At 35.6% G+C, this 20,561-nt stretch overlaps 1 protein-coding gene across 2 annotated transcripts; it reads right to left on the bottom strand.

Annotated features, from left to right (window-relative positions):
• Positions 1–3,019: 3,019 nt before the first annotated feature.
• Positions 3,020–8,498, bottom strand: LOC107015347 (uncharacterized membrane protein YjcL-like). Of its 2 annotated transcripts, XM_015215592.2 has the most exons (6): positions 7,853–8,497; positions 6,545–6,771; positions 5,408–5,518; positions 4,097–4,252; positions 3,540–3,778; positions 3,020–3,462 (listed from the first exon to the last, which is right to left on the bottom strand). In XM_015215592.2, the coding sequence occupies exons 1-6, from the start codon at positions 8,119–8,121 to the stop codon at positions 3,136–3,138; spliced, it is 1,329 nt and encodes a 442-aa protein (XP_015071078.1). In that variant the 5' UTR covers positions 8,122–8,497; the 3' UTR covers positions 3,020–3,135. The 2 variants fall into 2 exon arrangements, with proteins under 2 accessions (XP_015071078.1, XP_015071080.1); XM_015215594.2 differs by lacking the exon at positions 4,097–4,252 and having other exon boundaries at positions 7,853–8,498.
• Between the last annotated feature and the right edge of the window lie 12,063 nt (positions 8,499–20,561).

Genomic DNA, 20,561 nt, shown 5'->3' with positions numbered 1-20,561 from the left:
ATTTAAAGTATAGCAACACTTTAATGTATCAAGCCAACAAGGTTCCTCTATCAAAATTGGTTCAGGGTCAAGAACCAAATGAATCTCATCTAGAAATTTAAATGTGAGATATATTATTCAGCTGCTCCATCACTACATAATGCATAGAGATGAGTTTCCAAATAAAGTTGGGTGTTCTAACATTAGAGGGAGATGATAAGTAACTGGAAAATAAGTTATACATAATGAATTACTATTGGTATTGGAATGATCCTCGTTGAAACATAATTTAAATTCATTGTCAGTCGTATTCGCTGACCCTATGTTATAATCTAGTTGTAAATACTCCAATGAAAAGTTTCTGAAGGACAAAATTCTGAAGCGTGATAAATTAATCAATTCGAAAGATAAAAATTCTTGAAGAAGAAAAGGAGCAAATGATCAAGATGGTCATAACAATGAGGCAAGTGCTTTAGAAAGAGCACCATGATATAACACTTTATAAAAACCTTGGCAAAGGTTGAGGTACCTGAAAATGAAAAATAAAATGAGCTTGATAAGTTATGTCACATTAAAATCAATATCAAATAACCATCGATAATATCTTTAATATGATACAACACTCAAATCATAAATGGTGATGAAGATCTTGATATTAAATTGTCGAAAGTTGACAGATAAATGATTCGCCAAAGAAAATACAATTCAAGTATACTATATTTCACTTGGAAAAAGTGATGTTTTGGACTGCTTGTCCATATGCCAAAATATAATGTTAGTGGGATACAAATGAATTATCGTACGATAAGTAAAATCGTAAAATATAAAATATGATTTGTGCATTGAAAAATAAAGATTTTTCGCAAAAGTTCTGACATTATTGTACGGAGATGTATTTTTCTAAGGTGGATGCAATGAGATTTTGATTAGTCTGATAATATATGAAAAACTTAAATAAGCATGATGAATGAATATTATATCTAGCAAGAATGTAACATTATAAGAAAATTCCTGAAGGGTTTAAAAGGTTTTAAAAGCGATTCTATTGAATAGTATTCAATGGTTGTGCGATCGCTTAACATAAAGATCAATTATGATCTCATTAAAATGGTTAAAAAGTACCATGTCACAATGCAATTGGTGTACTTATGTTTCCTTCTATTAATATTATTCATAGTATAATAATTTTATTAATGTGCATGCAAAATATTACATCACTCTATCGTGAAAATATTAGAGTGAACTAAATTTTGACATAAATTTGTTTTTTCTAACCAATCTTGTTCAGGTTTATTGGTTGTGAAACTGCAGAAAATCATTTGAGTTAAATGAAATTTGATCTCAAGAGTGATATTTGTCTTTCATGTGGAAATACAATCATATTTGTATTACCCAACAAGACAATCAATTTTGTAATCATGAAAATCTTTGTCACTTGGATATTGCTACAAACAAGTCGAATGAGCAATTTACCTACACCCAAAAGGTTACAAACTAAGTGATTGCCAATGATCTATTGGTTGAACTCAACATATCTATGGACAAGAAAACGATATTTAAGGATAAACTCAAGGATGCAACGTCTTCATGAATATGATTTGGTCACAAAGATATAATCAATATCAACATTTGAAAAGCTAAGTATAAGATTGAGAGACATCCTTACAAGAATTAAGTGATGTTTTAATAAGGGGGAGAAAATATGTGCTGCACTCTTTCCTTTGATCAAAGTTTTGTCTCACTGAATTTTCCTGGTATGGTTTTTAATGAGACAGCTCTCAATACGTATTACTAGATATGTTTACTCTTTTTCCCTTCACTAGAATTTTTTCCAATAAGATTTTCCTAGTAAGGTTTTAACGAGGCACATTATCTATTGATAAACTCTAATAATTATAGATGTCCATTACAAAATTCTCTGGATAAGTTTGAAATCAAGAAGGTAACTTACAAGCAGCTCCACAAGCAGATCACATATAAGCAACTCTAGAAACAGATTCCTAAGAAACTTACAAGCAGCTCCACAAGCAGATTTTTATAAGCAACTCACACAATTAGATTCTTATAAACAACTTACAAGTATTCTACAAATGGATTCCTACAATCAGCTTACAAGTAACTTCCTTCAAGAAACTTGTAACGAGGCAACATCATATATATATATATATATAAGAATATTAAAGGAGGAGTGTTATAAATACATTATTTGATGTATGTCATGGATGACCTCACCGTATTACTGTAGCACTAACCACTCCAAGTAATAATGCCTATAAAAGGACATTGAGAAGTAACGTAAACAAAACACACAATGATACTAAGCTACTACTTATTTTTTATATCTCTCTTCTTTTATTACTCCTTTTTGCTTTTCTCTTGCAATATTATTCACTCTCTTCTTTTCTAGTTTTATTATTCAAGTTTTACTATCCTACCTTTATTTTATTAACATAAAGATTGTTATAGTATATTTTGGTCATAAGTGAGCTAATTTAGAAACATATTTGTCTTTTTAATTTCAATTTGAAATAGCAAATAAATGTAGTGATGAAATTGAGGGTAGAAATAAAGCATGTGTTTCTATATTTAAGTAAAAATAAATAGGAGTATAAGTAACATAAGGGGTGTCTCTAGGACAGTTCGATGGGTTATTTTTAAATATATATCATTTTAATTTTTCAGCTATTTTATAATGTATAATCAAAATTAAATTTTTTAAATTATCATCCAAATCCTAATTTATGTCACACAAACAGTAAAAAAATTAGCCTTTTTTTTATCTTGTTGATATGTTAAGTTATTAATCATTGTAATTATGTAATTTTTAAATAACATGTGTTACTTTTTATGTTCAAAAGTTAAACCAAATTGTTTTTATATCTTTTAAATATTTTAAATTATTAATTATTATAATTTATAGTAATTTTTAGAGCATTCTCAAATAATATACGTTATTTTTTCAATGCAATTTTATGAGGCACATTAGGATTTTGAGAGTAACTAAATTTGATTAGCAAATCATGAAAAATTTAGGATTTAATAAAAGTGAAAATTGGCGGTAGATAGTGGGCCCATGTGGAAAACTTACTACATTATTTTCATTGGATAAACAAGAGGCAACATATAGCAGCTAAATGAAGCAGAGGAAAGTAGAAATTAGTACATGTGTTTGAGAAGAAAGATTCCAAAAGCAATGCCAAGAAATGTGGCAATAGAAATCCCAAATATGCCAGCAAGAATAGCAGGAACAACTAAAGAGGACCATCCCTTTGCATTCGCCATTCCACATGCTGTTGTAGGCCCTCCAACATTAGCATTCGATGCTAAAACCAACATCTTTACATCCAACCCAAATAACTTCCCTAATCCTACAGTCACAATAACATGTACACTTACTTGAACTAAACCAAACACAAATATACTTGGTGTTGTATTCATCACATTCCAAATACTCCCGCTCGCCCCCACAACAGCAAAAAATATCTGTTTCACACAACAAACAATGGAATTACATATGCTTTAAACACTAGAATAAAAAACCACTGAGGCACTTCAATTACCTGCATCAACACTATTGCAACTGCATCACCAGCATTTGCAAGGTTTCTAAAATATGCAGGAAATAATGTCGCTAAAACAACAACAATTGCTGTAATAGCAGGAAGATCACATCCTTGAGTTCCAAAAAACCGACAAACCCAAGTTCCAAATTTACAAATAGCAAACGAAACGGCAACTGATGTAGCAATCTGCAGCACAGGTTTCTTGCTAGGGTCCAAGTTCACAACCTCAGTAGCATCTGCCAAAATAATACAACAGTAAACTACTCGGTAATTGGACTTGCCTAATTTTTTAGGCAGCTTAAACTTGCTTATGAGAGCAGATGATCAGCAACAAGGGATACAACCATGCCCATATCTTTATAAACTACGACTTCAAAGAGAAAATCAGAATCCAGTGATGATGAATTACAAGGCATAGAATAAAAAATTCTTTTCAGAACTAAGTTGATTATAAGCAGAGAAACTAAGCAAAATATCAACGGAAACACATACAAACGCGAAGAGCAACATGAAACATCTCATGACATCATTTTTATGTCCTAAATAATACTTACCATCACTTGATGCCGAAGCCTCTGGAGGTATTTTGGAGGCAAATGAAAACAGTGCAATAAAATATATTGCACAAATAACATTATCTGCAGCAACACCTGCAGCCATAACTGATGGAGACACACCAAGTGCCTCACAGATAGCAACATAATTAATGGCTGTAAAACCAGAGAGAGAACATTAAATGGATAATAACGAAGCTGCAGAAGTGCTTGTAATGAATACATTCTTTCGCTTTAGACAAGCACAAAGGCGTGGAACTATCTATGATGTATTTCTGCTGAGAGACTATTAATCTTGCACAAATAGGTTCCCACGCCAACGGAAAGTGATTCCAATGTATTACATGTACATAATATACATAAATCTATGTATGTGTGCACGTGTATGTGTGATTGTCTCAGTTTTGTTGCATGCAACATCAAATATAAGCATGTCATTTCACATGATACCTACACTGGAAAATATAGAATTAGGAAGAACAATCTGAAGATATCCAGCTTTGTTTCTAAAATTTAAAGGACTTCCTAATAGTTATTTCCGCTTGCAAGATATTCCTTCATCAAAAATCTCTTCTTAAATAGCTCACTCAATATTAAACTGGAAATTCGGCAATGACAAAGTTACTGTATAAAATATTATCCTAAATATTTCTTAATTTTATCAAACAAAACTAAATTTAAATGGAATACTTGTACTAATTTTCCTAAACTCCCCTAGGAGAGCTTGCTAATACTGCTGGTCCAAGTCCAGATAAAAGGAGGAGGTTCCAATGGCCAATCAGAAACAACCCTCTACCCCATAAAGGTAGGGTAATTACACTGCTTTGTTGTTGTTGATTTTCTTGTACTAATATCCTAGGGAAGTGCTTCTCATTGCTTCTAGAAATCTACATATTCTTCAAAAAGCTTGTTCAGAAATGCATAATTGGAATAGCAAACTCTGAGTTCTTTCATTCTTGGTGATTTATGTTCTTGGATTCCTGTCATTACGGCATCAGAAACCATTCTTTAGTTAATTTCAAAAATTACATGTACAAACAGTAGGAAAGTTCAGTCAGCTTAAAAATATCTAATCAAAATATTGCCATTGACCAAAAATAAGCCACTAAATTTAGTGAACCTGACACCCAAGTTTTCCTTTATTTAGTCCAATTGACCTAATTTCCATCCTGTGTTGCGGCTTAATTTTCATCTCTGAGATTGGGTTCCAATTAAATATACATTCATGACAACAAAACAAATGAAACATACAGGGAACATCTACCCTCCATGCAGGCCCTAACAAAAAAAAGTTTTAGTTACACTACTTACTTCCACCAATGTAGCTGCCCATGAGGGCAGCAGCTATTTTCCAACTATCTTGACCAAGTGATCTCATAGGCACCAGCATATATGCGACTAGGGTCCCAATAATCGTCCCGGCTGTCACATTGGAAGAAAAAAAATGAAAACAACATAAGGCTTTCACACACTACTTGAAAGTTGAAGTTAGTAGATTGCCCTGCGTATACAATAAAAAGAAGATGACACACGCATTTATCTGTCAATTTGTGCCCACGTGGTGGCTAGAATTCACCATGTTTGAAAAGTTATGGGACATCCACCACTGAACTGCAAGTGTCTATTCATGTTAAAAAACCAAGAATATCTTGATTCTAAAGTCAGGCACGGAGCTTCTCAAAATAAGGTAAACCTGAGTGATTTTTATGAGTATTAGAAAACATTTTTCAAAAAATTGAAGAGTTGTGTTTGTTCAATTTCTGAAACAATATTTCGAAATTTAGCTACTACTGTACGTGTTTCTACATCTACTAAGGCATCTTTAGGTTCTATCATGTTCGAACAAAGATACGATGCATCACTACTCATCTTTAATTGATTGGGCTTGTTAAACATGGCTCATTCATAACAATCACTGACTAAGTACTTCCAACACCACTTTAGCACAAAAAGATAAGTCACAAATGGTTTACCATCAAAAATTGGAAGAGCCTTTGTGAAATACTTGTCATTGTGAAGCATTATCTTAAGAAAGTTCTCAAAATACAGGTTTAATGGTTAACCCTTTGCTCCCAAAATTGTAAACAGCGGATATATGCGCATCCTTGGTTGAAATACTCACAAGTAGCATGCTATGAAGCTGGACAAACAATGATCTAATGAACTAATAGAACAAATAATATTTAATTTATCAAGTTATTGGATGATCATATCCAATTAGCTTCATTCGAATCGTATTTACTGAAAATTCAAGCTGGTTTGCAACCACCGTAACAAATTAATGAAACTAAATCCTGAAACTAGCAATGTTTAGTCCATCAGAGAGTACATTTTCAACTAGAACTAAAAGAAACAACTGCCTGCATTAACTTCAGCAATCAGGCAAAAGGATATAAACTAATATTGGAGATAAGAGAAAAGAGCGGTACTTTTAGTTAGCAAAAGGACCTGATCCGAGCAAGAAAGCCAAGAGTAGAGGACCGGTAGAGCGTATCACATCCTGCATATTGGCTCTGAACAACAGTAGCGGTATTGTCAATGGCAGCAGGTATTTCAACACAACTGAATATGCTTGCGCTTCATAAGGAATAATGCCCATATTACTTGCAGTCAGTCCCACCAATGTGCTAACCAATGCAGCACTAACCATACTCCCAATTTTAGTCTTCTCTGACCTTCAGAGTTCAGAACATTCTCATACTTCAGATGTCAAACCAACATAGGTTCTTTGGACAGCAACATATCAATTGTATTCCCACAAAAAGGGGTATGGGGATGATAGAGTGTACACAGACCATACAACTACCTTAGAGCTAGAGAGACTGTCTCCGGTAGACCCTCAACTCCATAAAAAAATAGTCCAAAGCAATATATAGAAAAGAAATAACAAAAATGAAGGAAGTCGTGAAAAAATACTATCAACAACAGACTAATCATCCTAACAATAGACATCACATATAAAACGATAATCAAAGTGTACAAGAAACTCCAGATAATAACCAAACTCAAAGGACAAGCAACTAGAAGAGTAATATTATGACTAATGGCATGGCTAATAGTCTAAAAGAATAACTCGGACTCTCCGCTATCGAACTAACCTCCTATTCTAATAAGTGACCTCCATAATCTCCTATCAAACATATACTCTTTGGAATTCCACATAAATGTTTACTAGGCAAATTTGACACAACAAAAAACAAAAATGGGGAACTGAAGATGTGTGTTGAAACAATTCAAACAATTAGCCAGATGAGTTGGCTATACAAGTCAAACCAGGGGGGAATCTAGAGACCCACTTCCGAGTTCATGTGAACCCATTAGATTTTGTTCTCACTATGTAAATATATAAAAAAAATCATCAGATATGTAGATATAAAAATTTTCACTTTTTTCCAAAGCTGAACTTCAAACACTTTTGTCCATAAAATCCTAGATTTCAAGAATCCAGAATTTTCAAGATTAAAAAACAAAAAGAAGAAAGGTGCTTTCACTTTTTTCATTCCAAATTAGTCACACAAAGTCAGAAACAACTACAGTATGTATTCATGGCCAAAGGCAACAAATTCAATTACTTCCACTTTGAAAACAAAAACTACTTTTTTTTTTCTAATTTCACAATGAAACATGGACTAATGCACACTAAGCCTCTGAATCAAACATAGTAAGTTCAAATATGAGCATCACCAATGAAGAAACAATTATGATTGTTGAACTGTTATATAATTAACAATCTAACAGTATAATGAGAATATTTACCAGAGACCAAAAGCGCCAGTTGCAAAAAGAGACATCCAAATACCCCATTCATCCCCCGGAGACACAATAGGGGAAAAATCCACAGAAGATTTTACAATCATAGAACAATTATTATTCCCTTTCCGGGTGAAGAATTGAGCGTTGAGCAATTTAGGAGCGGCCGAACAAGTACAGAGGGATTGCAAACAAAGATTACTGTATGTTCTTTTTCGGAGATTAACAAGAGATGGCAATGGGGCAGGCTGCAATTGCACTAATGCAAATGCCATTTTCAACTTGGATTCGCCCACCAGTTGCTTATAGATAATGTATTCAATTTTTTTTTTTATAATGCATTCTCATTTTCAACTTCTTCTCATTTATCTTTATGGAGAGTGGAATTAATAATAACTTTGCGAGTTCTTTTTTTTTTTTTGGATAGTGGGTTATTTTGGTGATGAACTTGGAAATTAAATGAGGAGGAGCCACAAGAATTTATATGTCTAGCCAAGGACTAAATAGGATGGTTTGACATTTGTCGTCCGTTGTATAACTGGAGAGCAAGCAATGGAGGCTTGGAGGAGTAATGGACATGTGGGAAGCATATGGAGTAGGACAACTAGTTACATTAGAAAAACATCGAAAGAGGTGCTATAGGTGTCAAATGATTACTTTGGTTGACCCAAGGATATAGATAGTGGTATGGAAAAATTTAAGACAAAGTGCAACCAAGAAAAGTTGTGTATGTGAAGTGGGTGGGCTGCACAAATTAGGACGAGAATGTAACACTTTGAAAGTTTAAGAAGTCTCTAGAGCCTAACACGAGTGTCAAAAGGTTTATACACTGTTTGAAGGTCTATCTTAATGAATATAAGTCATTTAGAAAGTTTAGAAATCAAAACGTCCATGACGTCCGAAAACTAGTTCAATGAGGTGCTAGCGTGCCTTAGCCTATTTGACTAGCTTTTAGGAGTCGAAAAATGATGAAAATTGGTGGAAGAGTGTCTAATACGTATTAGAGTTAGTTCATAGTCGAAACGTCCATGCACGACTCCCCAAGGACCACCTAAGGGCCCTTGAGGAGGACCCAAAAGTGACTAAAAGCTGTCAATAGACAGTGTTACCAACGAATGTCACAGACGACTCGTGGTCCAATCAACAGGGCGTCGATTGCCTCCGTCGATGGACACTTAGAACTTTTGGGCAAGGGTCCGTTTTGACAAGTCTCTGAACTCATTGACGAGTGTGCAACACGAGGGAACAGTGCATGTCGATGGATACACGATCCGTCGATCATGATCTCGTCTATGAGGACTGTTTTTGCTACACGTTTTGAATTAATTAATTTAATTAGTTGGATTATTTAGGAGGTCAATTAGGGGTTAGTAGAGGTTTAATTAAGTTAACAACCTATATAAAGACCCTAAGCTAATTAGACTAACTTAAGCTCTCATAATTCACAAACCCAAATTCTCTTCCTTCTCTCTTCTTTCTCTCTCTAGTTGAAGAACTCCATAGAAGAAAAGGTCAAGGTGGGTTTTAGGGCTGCAATTACCAAGGTTTCTCCATCAATCTTCATCAAACAATAAGGTATGAGATTCCTTTCACCTTTGAGACCTCTCTCCTCAAAGGGTTCCATCAAATTGATTTCAAAAGATGGGTTTTCATGTGGGTCTTTTTCAATCTCGAAGTTGATCTTGTGAATTGCTTTGTTCATGATTTAGTTTGGATATTATGAATATATTAACATGTATTTTAACTCAATTATGTTATTGAGGGATTGGTCTAGTTTGTAGAAGATGACATATTCCCCTTAATCCTAGGTTATGACCTTGATATGAATTGTGTAATGTTGGTTTAATTGAATTGGTTATTGGTTGAATTACTACTAGATGATGATATGGTATCAATTATTAATAGATTAGGGTGAATTATAGTCCTACCATGCTAGTTCTTGAGTAATTGATCTAGATTATGACTTTGACCTAAATTTCTTGTCTTAAGCTATGAACTAAAGATATATTGTGATGTAATGATTCAATTGGTGTTGTTATCATGTTGGTTACTATTATGTGGTAATATTACACCTTATTGGGTTGAATTAAGGGTTGATGGTAAGACCTTGATGATGGATCATGAAGAAGACTTGATAAGTCTTGTGATCTCAACTCTTTAAATTTTATTATGGTTCCTTGTGGTTAAGTGATGATGTTGCATTAAAGTATGCCTTGTATTAGGATTGGTATGATGTTGAATTGAAATGTCTTGAGTATGGTTTGTGAGGTGTTGTCTAAGATGTAAATGTTATAAGGATGATAACTTACCAATGTGCCTTATCATGATGTGAATATGTTAATGTGCTAACCTCACTTATATGGATTGTAATGAAAGGACAATACTCATGCAATCCTTATTGAACTATGACGATGATGATGTTTATGAAAGGGTTAGACCCTATGACCTACATTAAGATATGATGATTAATAAAGATATTAAAGACATTTCAAAAGGGACTCTAGGTTAGCACCGAGTGAACTAGAGTGAGGAGTGTCCCTTTCCACATAGGGAAGGTAAGATCACAAATGTACTCTTGAGATTGGATACTCTAATGCATGTAGCATAAGGAGGGTCCCTACTATATCTCCTATTTCTTGAACTATGTTGATCCCACAGGAATACTAGCTAGTGGATCCACGTAGTTGATATGTTCATGTTTTGGTACTACCTTGGCAAGTAGTCCGCCTTCTTTCGGTGTACCGGATTCGACATTACCTTATGTGGTCTATGTCAGTTAAGGCAAGATATTCCCAAAAGGTAAAATGAACTCTAACTAAGATGACCTAAGGGGTTTAGCTTAGTCTAGGTAGGGGTATGGGACTCTACTTATACATTGCACTAGTTAGCCTTGAGGGAAGTCTTAGGAGGATGTTTTATGTATATATATGCTTGCAAATGTAAATGATATATATATGATGATCTTACACGTTAATGACAAGATATGATGTTGATTAGTCTTATAAACATTTACTTGGTCTCTATTCCTAGAGTATGATATTACGTATTCTTAATGTTATGTTATGTGAAGTCGGACATTGGTTATGGTTCTTGCTATGTTTACTTGATTAAGTAAGGTTATGTGGCTTTACTTATTCATTACACAAGTGTACTTAAAGAGGGTCATGCGTAATGGTCTTGCTTTGGTAATGTTGAAATGTACTCTTATTCATGCTTGTTGCTATTATAACTTCACGATAAAGTTATTTTGACTATGTTTTCAATTATATGATATGCATGTTGACTTGACTACAGTTAGTGTTGTTGGTCTTGTGATGTACATACCTATGACTTAATGATTATGTCTAACCCCATTTCTTCATTTTCCCCAACATTTTAGGTTCCGATCATTGAAGGGCTTTTGAGACGACTTGAAGAAGACTTGGAATTCTCAATTATCCAAGTTAGGTAGGTCCTTACTTTACGCGGGCAATCCCACTATCAAGCTTATGATGTTGTTTTAGTTTTAAGACTCTTATGTTCTTTCCTTTTTAATTGAGTACAAAACATTGTATGACCTATATGTGGTCTTATTAAATTGAAGTATGGGCTAGTCCCAAATTATTAGACTCTTGTTAGATGGTTATGAGATGAGACATGCTTTTGATACTATGTTATATTTCATATATATCTATGTGCAATAAAAGTAGAAAACTAAGTAATCTTCCTATACGAAGGATCTATGTATACTCGATATAAATATTATGTATATGTAGAGGTCTATGTAAACCTCAATTTAGAAGTAATGATTTTTTTAAAATTTCCGCATTTTTAACCTATGAATGTAATGATGTAAGCTAAGAGGCTAGTCTTAGTCCTCAAAGAGGACGACGACGCCGGTTACGTCTAGGAGGTGCTCCACGGATGTGACATAGAAGCAGGTAAAAGGGAAATTTGTAAGGCAGCAAGGATAGAGGCTAAGTTAGAGGTTACAATATCTAGACAATTTCTTTCAAATGAACATATATTAAACTAAGGGAGTACAAGGGAAGAGACACGAAGTTTTACCATTTCTTGTGAATTGACCACTTTTTTCATCCACTTACCTTTTTCATTCTTAGTTTGTCTTGTGGGAATGGTTAGTGTTGTCCCTTGTGTGACCGGGTGTGTTTTTAGTGGTTTTGACCCTTTTGAGTTGAGTATCATTGGTATGATTGACTTTGGTCAGCATTTTGAGTCCCTAGCATTGGATTGGGACTCTTTCAGTTCCAACATGTCTAGAACGTCGAGTCTGCGATAGTAAGGTGGTTGGCAAAGTTGCTGAGACCTTCGGTTGAGTTTTCGGTCTTTAGATAAAAAGTTGAATTTGAAGTCATAAGAGTAGTCTATGAAGGTAATTGTGTCATTCGACCTTTTTTTTTTCCAGAAATTCAACGATTTCGTTGAGTGCAAAACACCAATTTTTGGTGGAGTAACATGTTTATTTTTATCAAACTCGGAATGAATTCAAGGGTCAAGTCAGGGGCATTTTTCCTAGTGTTTTGAGCAGAGTTGTTTGTTTTCAAGTGCAAGTCATTTTGACCTTCGCGATCGCGATGTGTCTTCTCCGTGGCCTTCATAATCGTGGCCCATAGCCTCTTGTTAGGGATGAAACCCTTTTCTTTAGAATTTTTTTATCACGGACATGGGTCTCGCAATCGCGATGTGAACCTTTGTGACCTTTGCGATCGTGAGAGTTTGTGGCTTGTGATTGCGACGACCAAATTTTTCCTGAACAAAACCTTAATTCAAGATTTTTCTCACCACTATTTCCAATCTTTTAGAGCTTTGGGGAGGTGATTTGTTTGCTGCATTTTGTGAAAATTCATGTGGTTAAGCTTTCTCTACCTATTCCTCCTTGATTTCATCAATTTTTTTTGTCTCTCAAAAGCCTCCTTAAATCATGATTTTGATTTGGATTTTTTTAGGGGTGGGTGGGGGTGGGTTCCATTATGTTTGAAATTGGTATTTTCATAAATTGGAACTCGAATCTTGATCGATTTAGTGAATTTTTCTCAAGCACAAATTCACTTGGCTTGTAGAATATGTTTTTCAACTAAAAATCTAATTTTATCCTTTTGATTTCTGGAGTGATATTTGGACTATCTTACCCTCAATTTCTAATCCTATCAATAGGGGTATGATTGAGGTCCTTTTGATGAACTCTTTCCATTTTTGATAGTTGGGGTCGTCTCAGTGACCGTGTGGTTGAGGAAGCGCTTCAATAGAGTTGGTTGAGTAAAGTTTCGGCCTTCGAGGTTGTCACATATGGCGAGCACCCCCTATACATAACCGGCATCGTCGTCCTCATCGAGGACTAAGACTAGCCTCTTAGCTTACATCATTACATTCATAGGATAAAAATGCGGAAAAATTTAAAAGTTTTCTTCTATCTATCCCAGGTTTACATAGACCTCTCACATACACATAATATATATATTCATATCGAGTATACATAGACCCGTCGTTTAAGAAGATTACATAGTCTTCTACTTTTATTGCATACACACACACACACACACACACACACACACACACATATATATATATATATATAAGATATAACATAGTCTTAAAACCAGATGTCTCATCTCATAACTATCAAAACAATAGTATTACAATTGGGAATAACCCATATATCAATACAATAAAAGCCAAATATAGGCTATACAATCTTTGATACTCAAATGAAAGGAATGAACATACTATCTTTAAGACTAATTAATATTCGAAGCTAGAATATGGCATTGTCCTCGAAGTGGTGAGGACCTACCCAACTTGGAGAGTGAGAATTCCAAGTCTTCCTTCAAAAGTCGTCACAAGCCCTTCAATGACCGGAACCTAAAATGTTGGGGAAAAAGGGAGAAACTGGGGTTAGCACATCAGTTGTACTAAGTATAGGACCATAACACACACACACACATAAAATCATGTTAAAAAGGGACATTTAATTAAAACATGCAATTTCCTTTGAGAAGCACAATGCACATTCAAGAACCAATATAAGTCAAGAGTACGTATTAATTAAGTCATGACCATGTTCATCACAAGACCAACAATACTAATTCTAGTCAAGTCAACATGCATATAAACATAATTGAGCACATAGTCAAGACAACTCTATCATCAAGTCATAACATCAACAAGCATGTAAAGAGTTCATAACATCATAACCACAACAAGACTATCATGAACCCTCATTAAGTCCACTAATGCAATGACTAAGCAAAGCCCCATAACTTTACTCAATCAAGTTGATCTAACAAGAACCATAACCAATGTCCAACTACACATACTATATCATTTAGACTAGTCATTATCATACCTTAGTAATATAGACCATAGACATATTCATAAGTGAAACCAATGTCATAAAGTGTCATAATCATGTAAGATCATCATATACACATGATTTACATTTATAAGCATATACATACATAAGAACATCCTTCTAAGACTTCCCTCAAGGCTAACTAGTGCAATGTATAGGTAGAGTCCCATACCCCAGCCTAGACTAAGCTAAACCCCTTAGGCTATCCGAGTTAGAGTTCATTCCATTACTTCATTTTACCTTTTGAGAAACTCTTGCCTTAACCGACATAGATCACATCAGCTAATGTGGTATCCGGTATCATGGAACCCTACACCGAAGGAAGGCGGACTACTTGCCAAGGTAGTACCAAAACATGAACATATCATCTATGTGGATCCACTAGCTAGTATTCTTATGGGGGAACATAGTTCAAGAAGTAGGAGATGTAGTTGGGACCCTCTTTATGCTACATGTATAATAGTCTCCAATATTATGAGTATGTTAGTGATCCTACCTTCTCTATGTGGGAAGGGACACTACTCACTCTAGTTCACTCGATGCTAAGCTAGAGTCCCTTTTGAAATGTCTTTAATGCCTTTATAAATCATCATAGCTTAATGTAGGTCATAGGGTCTATACATTATATAATAATCATCATCTTAGCTCAATAAGAATTGCATGAGTATTGTCCTTTCATTACAATTCATACATGTGAGGTTAGCATATTTACATATCACATCATAAAAAGACACATTGGTAAGTTATCACCACCCTAATAACATTTACATCTTATCCAACAAATCACAAACCATAGTTCAAGACATTTTAATTCAATATCATACCAACCCTATCAATCTTAATATAAGGTATACTTCAATACAACATCATCACTTAATCACAAGTAATCATAATCAAAGTAAAGAATTGAGATCAGAAGACTTACCCCAATATCCTTCACAAGCCATCATCAAGGTCTTACCATCAAACACTCGCTCAACCCAAAAATGGGTGTACTATAATCACATCATAATAACCATATCATAGTAAATCCAATTGAATGACTACACAACAATTCACCACTAGTTCATAACTTAGGATTAGAGACTTAGGTCTATTTCATGATATACTTCACAACCTAGGTAAATTAATCAAGAATTAGAATAATTGGATTAAAATACATCACAATCTACTCATAAATTGGCATAATAACAATATAGGATAGTAACTCACACACTACCCAAGCCAATTGTATCAATACTATATATTTCCATTCAAGATCACAACCTAGGGTTAAGGGGAAAAGATCATCTTCCACAAACTAGGTCAATACATCAAGAATTAGTATAATTTAACCATAATACATTTTAATCTACTCATAATAACCAAAAGGAATCATAAGCAAATCAATTCACAAGATCAATTTCGTATTGGAAGGAAACCACTTGAATTTCATATTTTGAAATCAACTTGAAGGAACCCTTCAAGGAAAGAGATCCCAAAGGTGAAAGGAATCCCTTACCTCACTAATTAATGAAGTTTGACGAATAAACTCGATCTTTTTCAGACCTAGAACCCTCCTTTGCTTGTTCTTCAATGGGGTTTCTTTGGAGAGAGAAAGAAGAGACACAGGAGCTATTTGGTTTTGGGAATTATAAGAGTTGAATTTAGTCTAATTAGGTTTGGGGTCTTTATAGGGGTCATTAGATAAATTAATTAGGCCTCCCGTAACCCCTAACTAATTAACTAATTACTTAATTAAATTAACTTAACCAACTTAAAAATGTGCAACAAAATAGTGTTGACAAATGAAACCCCGACCAACGGGTCATTTGTCAATCGACAGGCACTGTTCATGGACGTCCTGTGCAGTCGTCGTTTGCGACTAAGATTGGATAAAATGACTTCCCAAAAAATTTAATAAGTGTCCATGAAGCCCCGTCGATTGGACCACGCCTCGTGGGTTGCCCCTCGTCAATGGCTACTGTCCTAGACATCTTTTGGACATTCTTCAAGGTCTTCCTCAAGGGCCATTGGTTGGCCCCTGTGGAGTCGTATCTGGACGTTTTGATTATGAATCAACTCTAATAGGTTTTAGACACCTTACCCCCAAATTTCATCATTTTCCGACTCTTAAAACATAGTCAAATAGGCTAAGTCACAGTAGCACCACTTGAACTAGTTTTTGGACGTCATAGACGTTCCTTGACGTTTTGATTCTAAAACTTCCTAACTGACCTAAATACATTATAATTGGCTTAAAACAGTGCTACAATTCTTAAAATATCATGTTAGGCTCTAGATTAGGCTTTAGACTTTTGGAGTATTACATTATCCCCCCTTAGGAACATTTGACCCCGAATGCCACCAAAATTCTTTAAAGGAAGGAATAGACTCAAGACTAGCAGCCCAACCAACAACAACATGTAAAAACATGAATCAAAATCAATATTATCATAGCACACGACCTTTTACACAATGCAACTCAAGACATCATTTTTTTAACTCATAAGAGTTCAACATTCATTTCATGCTTATTCATTATGCCAAGGCTTTCTTCAACAGACGTCAACATGCTCAATACAATTCATGAAGGAAAAATGTACCAAAATACACAACATAAACTCAAAACAAGTAAAAAACAACATTTTCATTTTTTTATGTATAAAGTTCACTGTGATTCACTGTAACATGCACTTTTTGCACAACTTCACCAAAAATCAAGGCAATTTCAAATAAAATCATTATTTTAACTACAAGTAGGAATAACTAACCTTAATTATCAAAAAGATGAGGGTAACGGGACTTCATGTCGGCCTCGGCCTCCCATGTTGCACACTCAACTAGATGATTCTTCAAAACCACCTCTTTACCAAAACCACCTCTTTATTCCTTAACTTCTTGACTTGCCTATCAAGAATTTGAACTGGAACTTCCTCATAAGAGAGGTTATACTTGAAACCAAGACCCTCAATAGGAATAATGGACTCGGGATCACCGATACACTTCTTCAACTTGGAAACATGGAAAACCTGATGAAACGAAGCCAATTCACTAGGAAGTTTTAATTCATAGGCAACCTTACCAACCCTTTGCAAAATTTCATAGGGATCCACATAACGAGGACTCAATTTCCACTTCTTGCCAAATCTAACCACCCCTTTCATGGGAGAAATTTTTAAATACACTTTATCACCTTCTTCAAACTCCAAATCCCTCTTCCTATGATTGGCATAAGACTTTTGCCGACTATAGGCCGTTTGCAACCGGTTCCTTATGATATGAACTTTTTCTAAAGTCTATAAACCAAATCAGGACCAAGAAGCGAAGGCTCACCCACTTCAAACCATCCAATAGGAGACCTACACCTCCTACCATACAAGGATTCATAGGGATCCATGGAAATGGATGAATCAACTATTATTATAAGCAAACTCCACAAAAGGCAAATGTTTATCCCAATTCCCTTTAAAATCAATAATGCAGGCCCTAAGCATATCCTCAAGGGTTTCAATAGTGCGTTCTTCTTGACCATCCGTTTGGGGGTGAAAAGCGGTACTCAATTTCACTTTAATACCCAACCCTTTTTGGAATGACCTCCAAAACCTAGATGTGAATTGTGCACCCCTATCCGATATGATGGATAACAGATTACCGTGAAGACAGACAATCTCATCTATGAAGATTATTGCATAATACTCCGCCGAATATATAGACTTGACGGGAATAAAGCGAGCGGACTTAGTCAACCTATCCACAACTACCCATATGGAATCATATGAATTTTGAGTCTGAGGTAAACCCACTCCAAAGTCCATATTGATGTCTTCCCACTTCCAAGTAGGAATTTTTATCTCTTGTAGTAAGCCACCCAACTTTTGATGTTCGGCCTTTACTTGTTGGAAATTTTGACACTTAGCGACAAACTCCGCTATGTCCCTCTTCAAACCTTCCCTCCAATATATTTCCTTAGGTCATGGTACATTTTTGTTGACCCCGGATGAATTGAGTAGCGGGACCCATGAGCTTCTTCTAGGATCCGGTCCCTCAACCCATCTACACCGAGAACACACGATCTCACTTGGTACCTTAACACACCATCCCCCCAAGGAGAATCACTCATTTAACTTGCCGATAACCGATTCTTTCAACTCCATTAATGGTTGATCAAGGTGTTGTTTGGACTTCACCTCAACCACCAATGATGACTCGGAGTTTTATGGACTATAGCACCCCCATACGGAGAACCTTCCAACCTCACCCCTAACCTATCCAACCTATGAACTTCCCTTGCTAGGTCCTTCTTGGTTTCGTCAATGTGGGATACATTACCCATAGTCATACGACTTAGAGCATCCACAACCATATTAGCCTTGCTGGGGTGATAGAGGACACTTATATCATAATGTTTCAACAACTCTAACCACCTTCTATGTTGGAGATTCAAGTCCTTTTGAGTAAAAATATAATGGAGACTCTTATGGTCGGTAAAGACATCAACATGAACCCCATACAAGTAATGCCTCCATATTTTCAAAGCAAACACCACGACCCCTAACTCAAGGTCATGAGTGGGATATTTTCGCTTATGTACCTTAAGTTGCCTAGAGGCATAGGCTATCACTTTCACGTGTTGCATAATCACACACCCCAAACCCACTCGGGATGCGTCACAATGCACAACAAAACCCTTTATACCCTCCGGTAAAGTCAACACCAGAGGGGAAGTGAGACTATCTTTCAACAACTGGAAACTTTTATCACATGCTTCCGACCACTCAAATTTCTTACTCTTTTGGGTCAAAGTAGTCAAGGGAGATGCAATGGACGCAAAACCATCCACGAACCTCCGATAATAACCCACTAAACCCAAGAAACTCTTAATGTCGGTTGGATTCAATGGTCTAGGCCAATTCTTCACCGCATCTATTTTCTTTTGATCAACCTTAACTCCTTTGCTAGAGATGATATGACCAAGAAATGTCACCGACCTAAAACAAAACTCACACTTGCTATATTTGGAAAACAATTGATGTTCTTTAAGGGTTTGCAATACCAGTCTCAAATGAGCCATGTGATCACACTCATTCTTCGAATATACCAAGATGTCGTCAATGAAGACAATGACAAATAAGTCTAGGTAATTTCGAAACACCCTATTCATTAGGTCCATAAACGCAACTGGAGCATTAGTGAGACCGAACTACATTACCAAGAACTCATAGTGCCCATACCTAGTCCGAAAGGCCGTCTTTGGTATATCCTCACCTCTCACCCTAAGTTGGTGATACCCCAATCTCAAGTCAATTTTTGAAAAGTAGATCTCTGCTTGGAGTTGATCAAACAAGTCGTCAACCTGAAGGAGTGGGTACTTATTCTTAATGGTGACCTTGTTGAGTTGGCGGTAATCAATACACATTCTGAAGGACCCATCTTTCTTATTTAAAAAAAAATCGGAGCACCCCATAAAGAAATACTAGGCCTTATAAAACCCTTATCTAGTAAATCCTTGAGTTGAGCCTTCAACTTTTGAATTCGGCCGGGGCCATCCGATAAGGAGGAATTGATATGGGATTTGTATCCAGTAGCAAATCGATACAAAAATCAATTTCTTGTTTGGGAGGAATATAGGGAAGGTCATTAGGAAAAACCTCCGGAAATTCACTCACTACGGGGTCTGAATCAATGGGAGGAATTTCGGAGTCTAGATCTTGGACTCGTACAATATAGTATAGACAACTTTTAGAGATTATTTTGTGGGCTTTTAGACAAGAGATAATATGACTTCTAGGAATAGAATTTCCCCCCTTCCACTCTACAACGAGTTCATTTGGAAAGTTAAACTTCACCACACTTGTCCTATAATCAATAAAAGCAAGCATGCAACTAATCCATACCCAATATACTATCAAAATCTAGCATATCTAGTTCTACTAGATCAACATAAGAAACTCTATTGGGCAACATTATTGGACAATTTCTATACACCCTTGTTGCAACAACCGACTCACCCACCGAGGTAGACACTATAAACAGTTCATGCAAAATATCGGGTAAAATATCAAACTTTTTAGCTACTGGAGGGGTAACAAATAACAAGGTAGCACCCCGATCAAGTAAAGCATATAAATCTATGGTAAAGACTTTCAACATACCGGTCACCACGTCGGGAGAAGTCTCTTGCTCACCCATAGAGCGGATAGCATAGAAGCGGTTCTTCTTGGGAGCATCACTATAACCACTGGCTTGATCTTGACTAGCCGTCTCTTGACCCTTAAAGTTTGGACAATCTCTCATCTTGTGACCACTCTTTCCACAACTAAAGCAATTCCCCATTCCTACCAAACACTCACCAAGATTACCCTTTCCACCCTTGGCACATGTAGG

The sequence above is a fragment of the Solanum pennellii genome, chromosome 3, assembly GCF_001406875.1.
Source record: "Solanum pennellii chromosome 3, SPENNV200".
NCBI lineage: Eukaryota > Viridiplantae > Streptophyta > Magnoliopsida > Solanales > Solanaceae > Solanum > Solanum pennellii.
This window is presented reverse-complemented; position numbering and strand designations above follow the sequence as displayed.

What these genes read in the sequence shown, in the direction of transcription:
- LOC107015347 (XM_015215592.2), bottom strand. Translation starts at nt 8,121, where the DNA reads ATGGCATTTGCATTAGTGCAATTGCAGCCTGCCCCATTGCCATCTCTT. An exon ending in GGCTTTCTTGCTCGGATCAG is followed by an intron (nt 5,519 to 6,544) that starts GTCCTTTTGCTA and finishes CCAATGTGACAG; the next exon opens with CCGGGACGATTATTGGGACC. An exon ending in GGCTTCGGCATCAAGTGATG is followed by an intron (nt 3,779 to 4,096) that starts GTAAGTATTATT and finishes TTATTTTGGCAG; the next exon opens with ATGCTACTGAGGTTGTGAAC.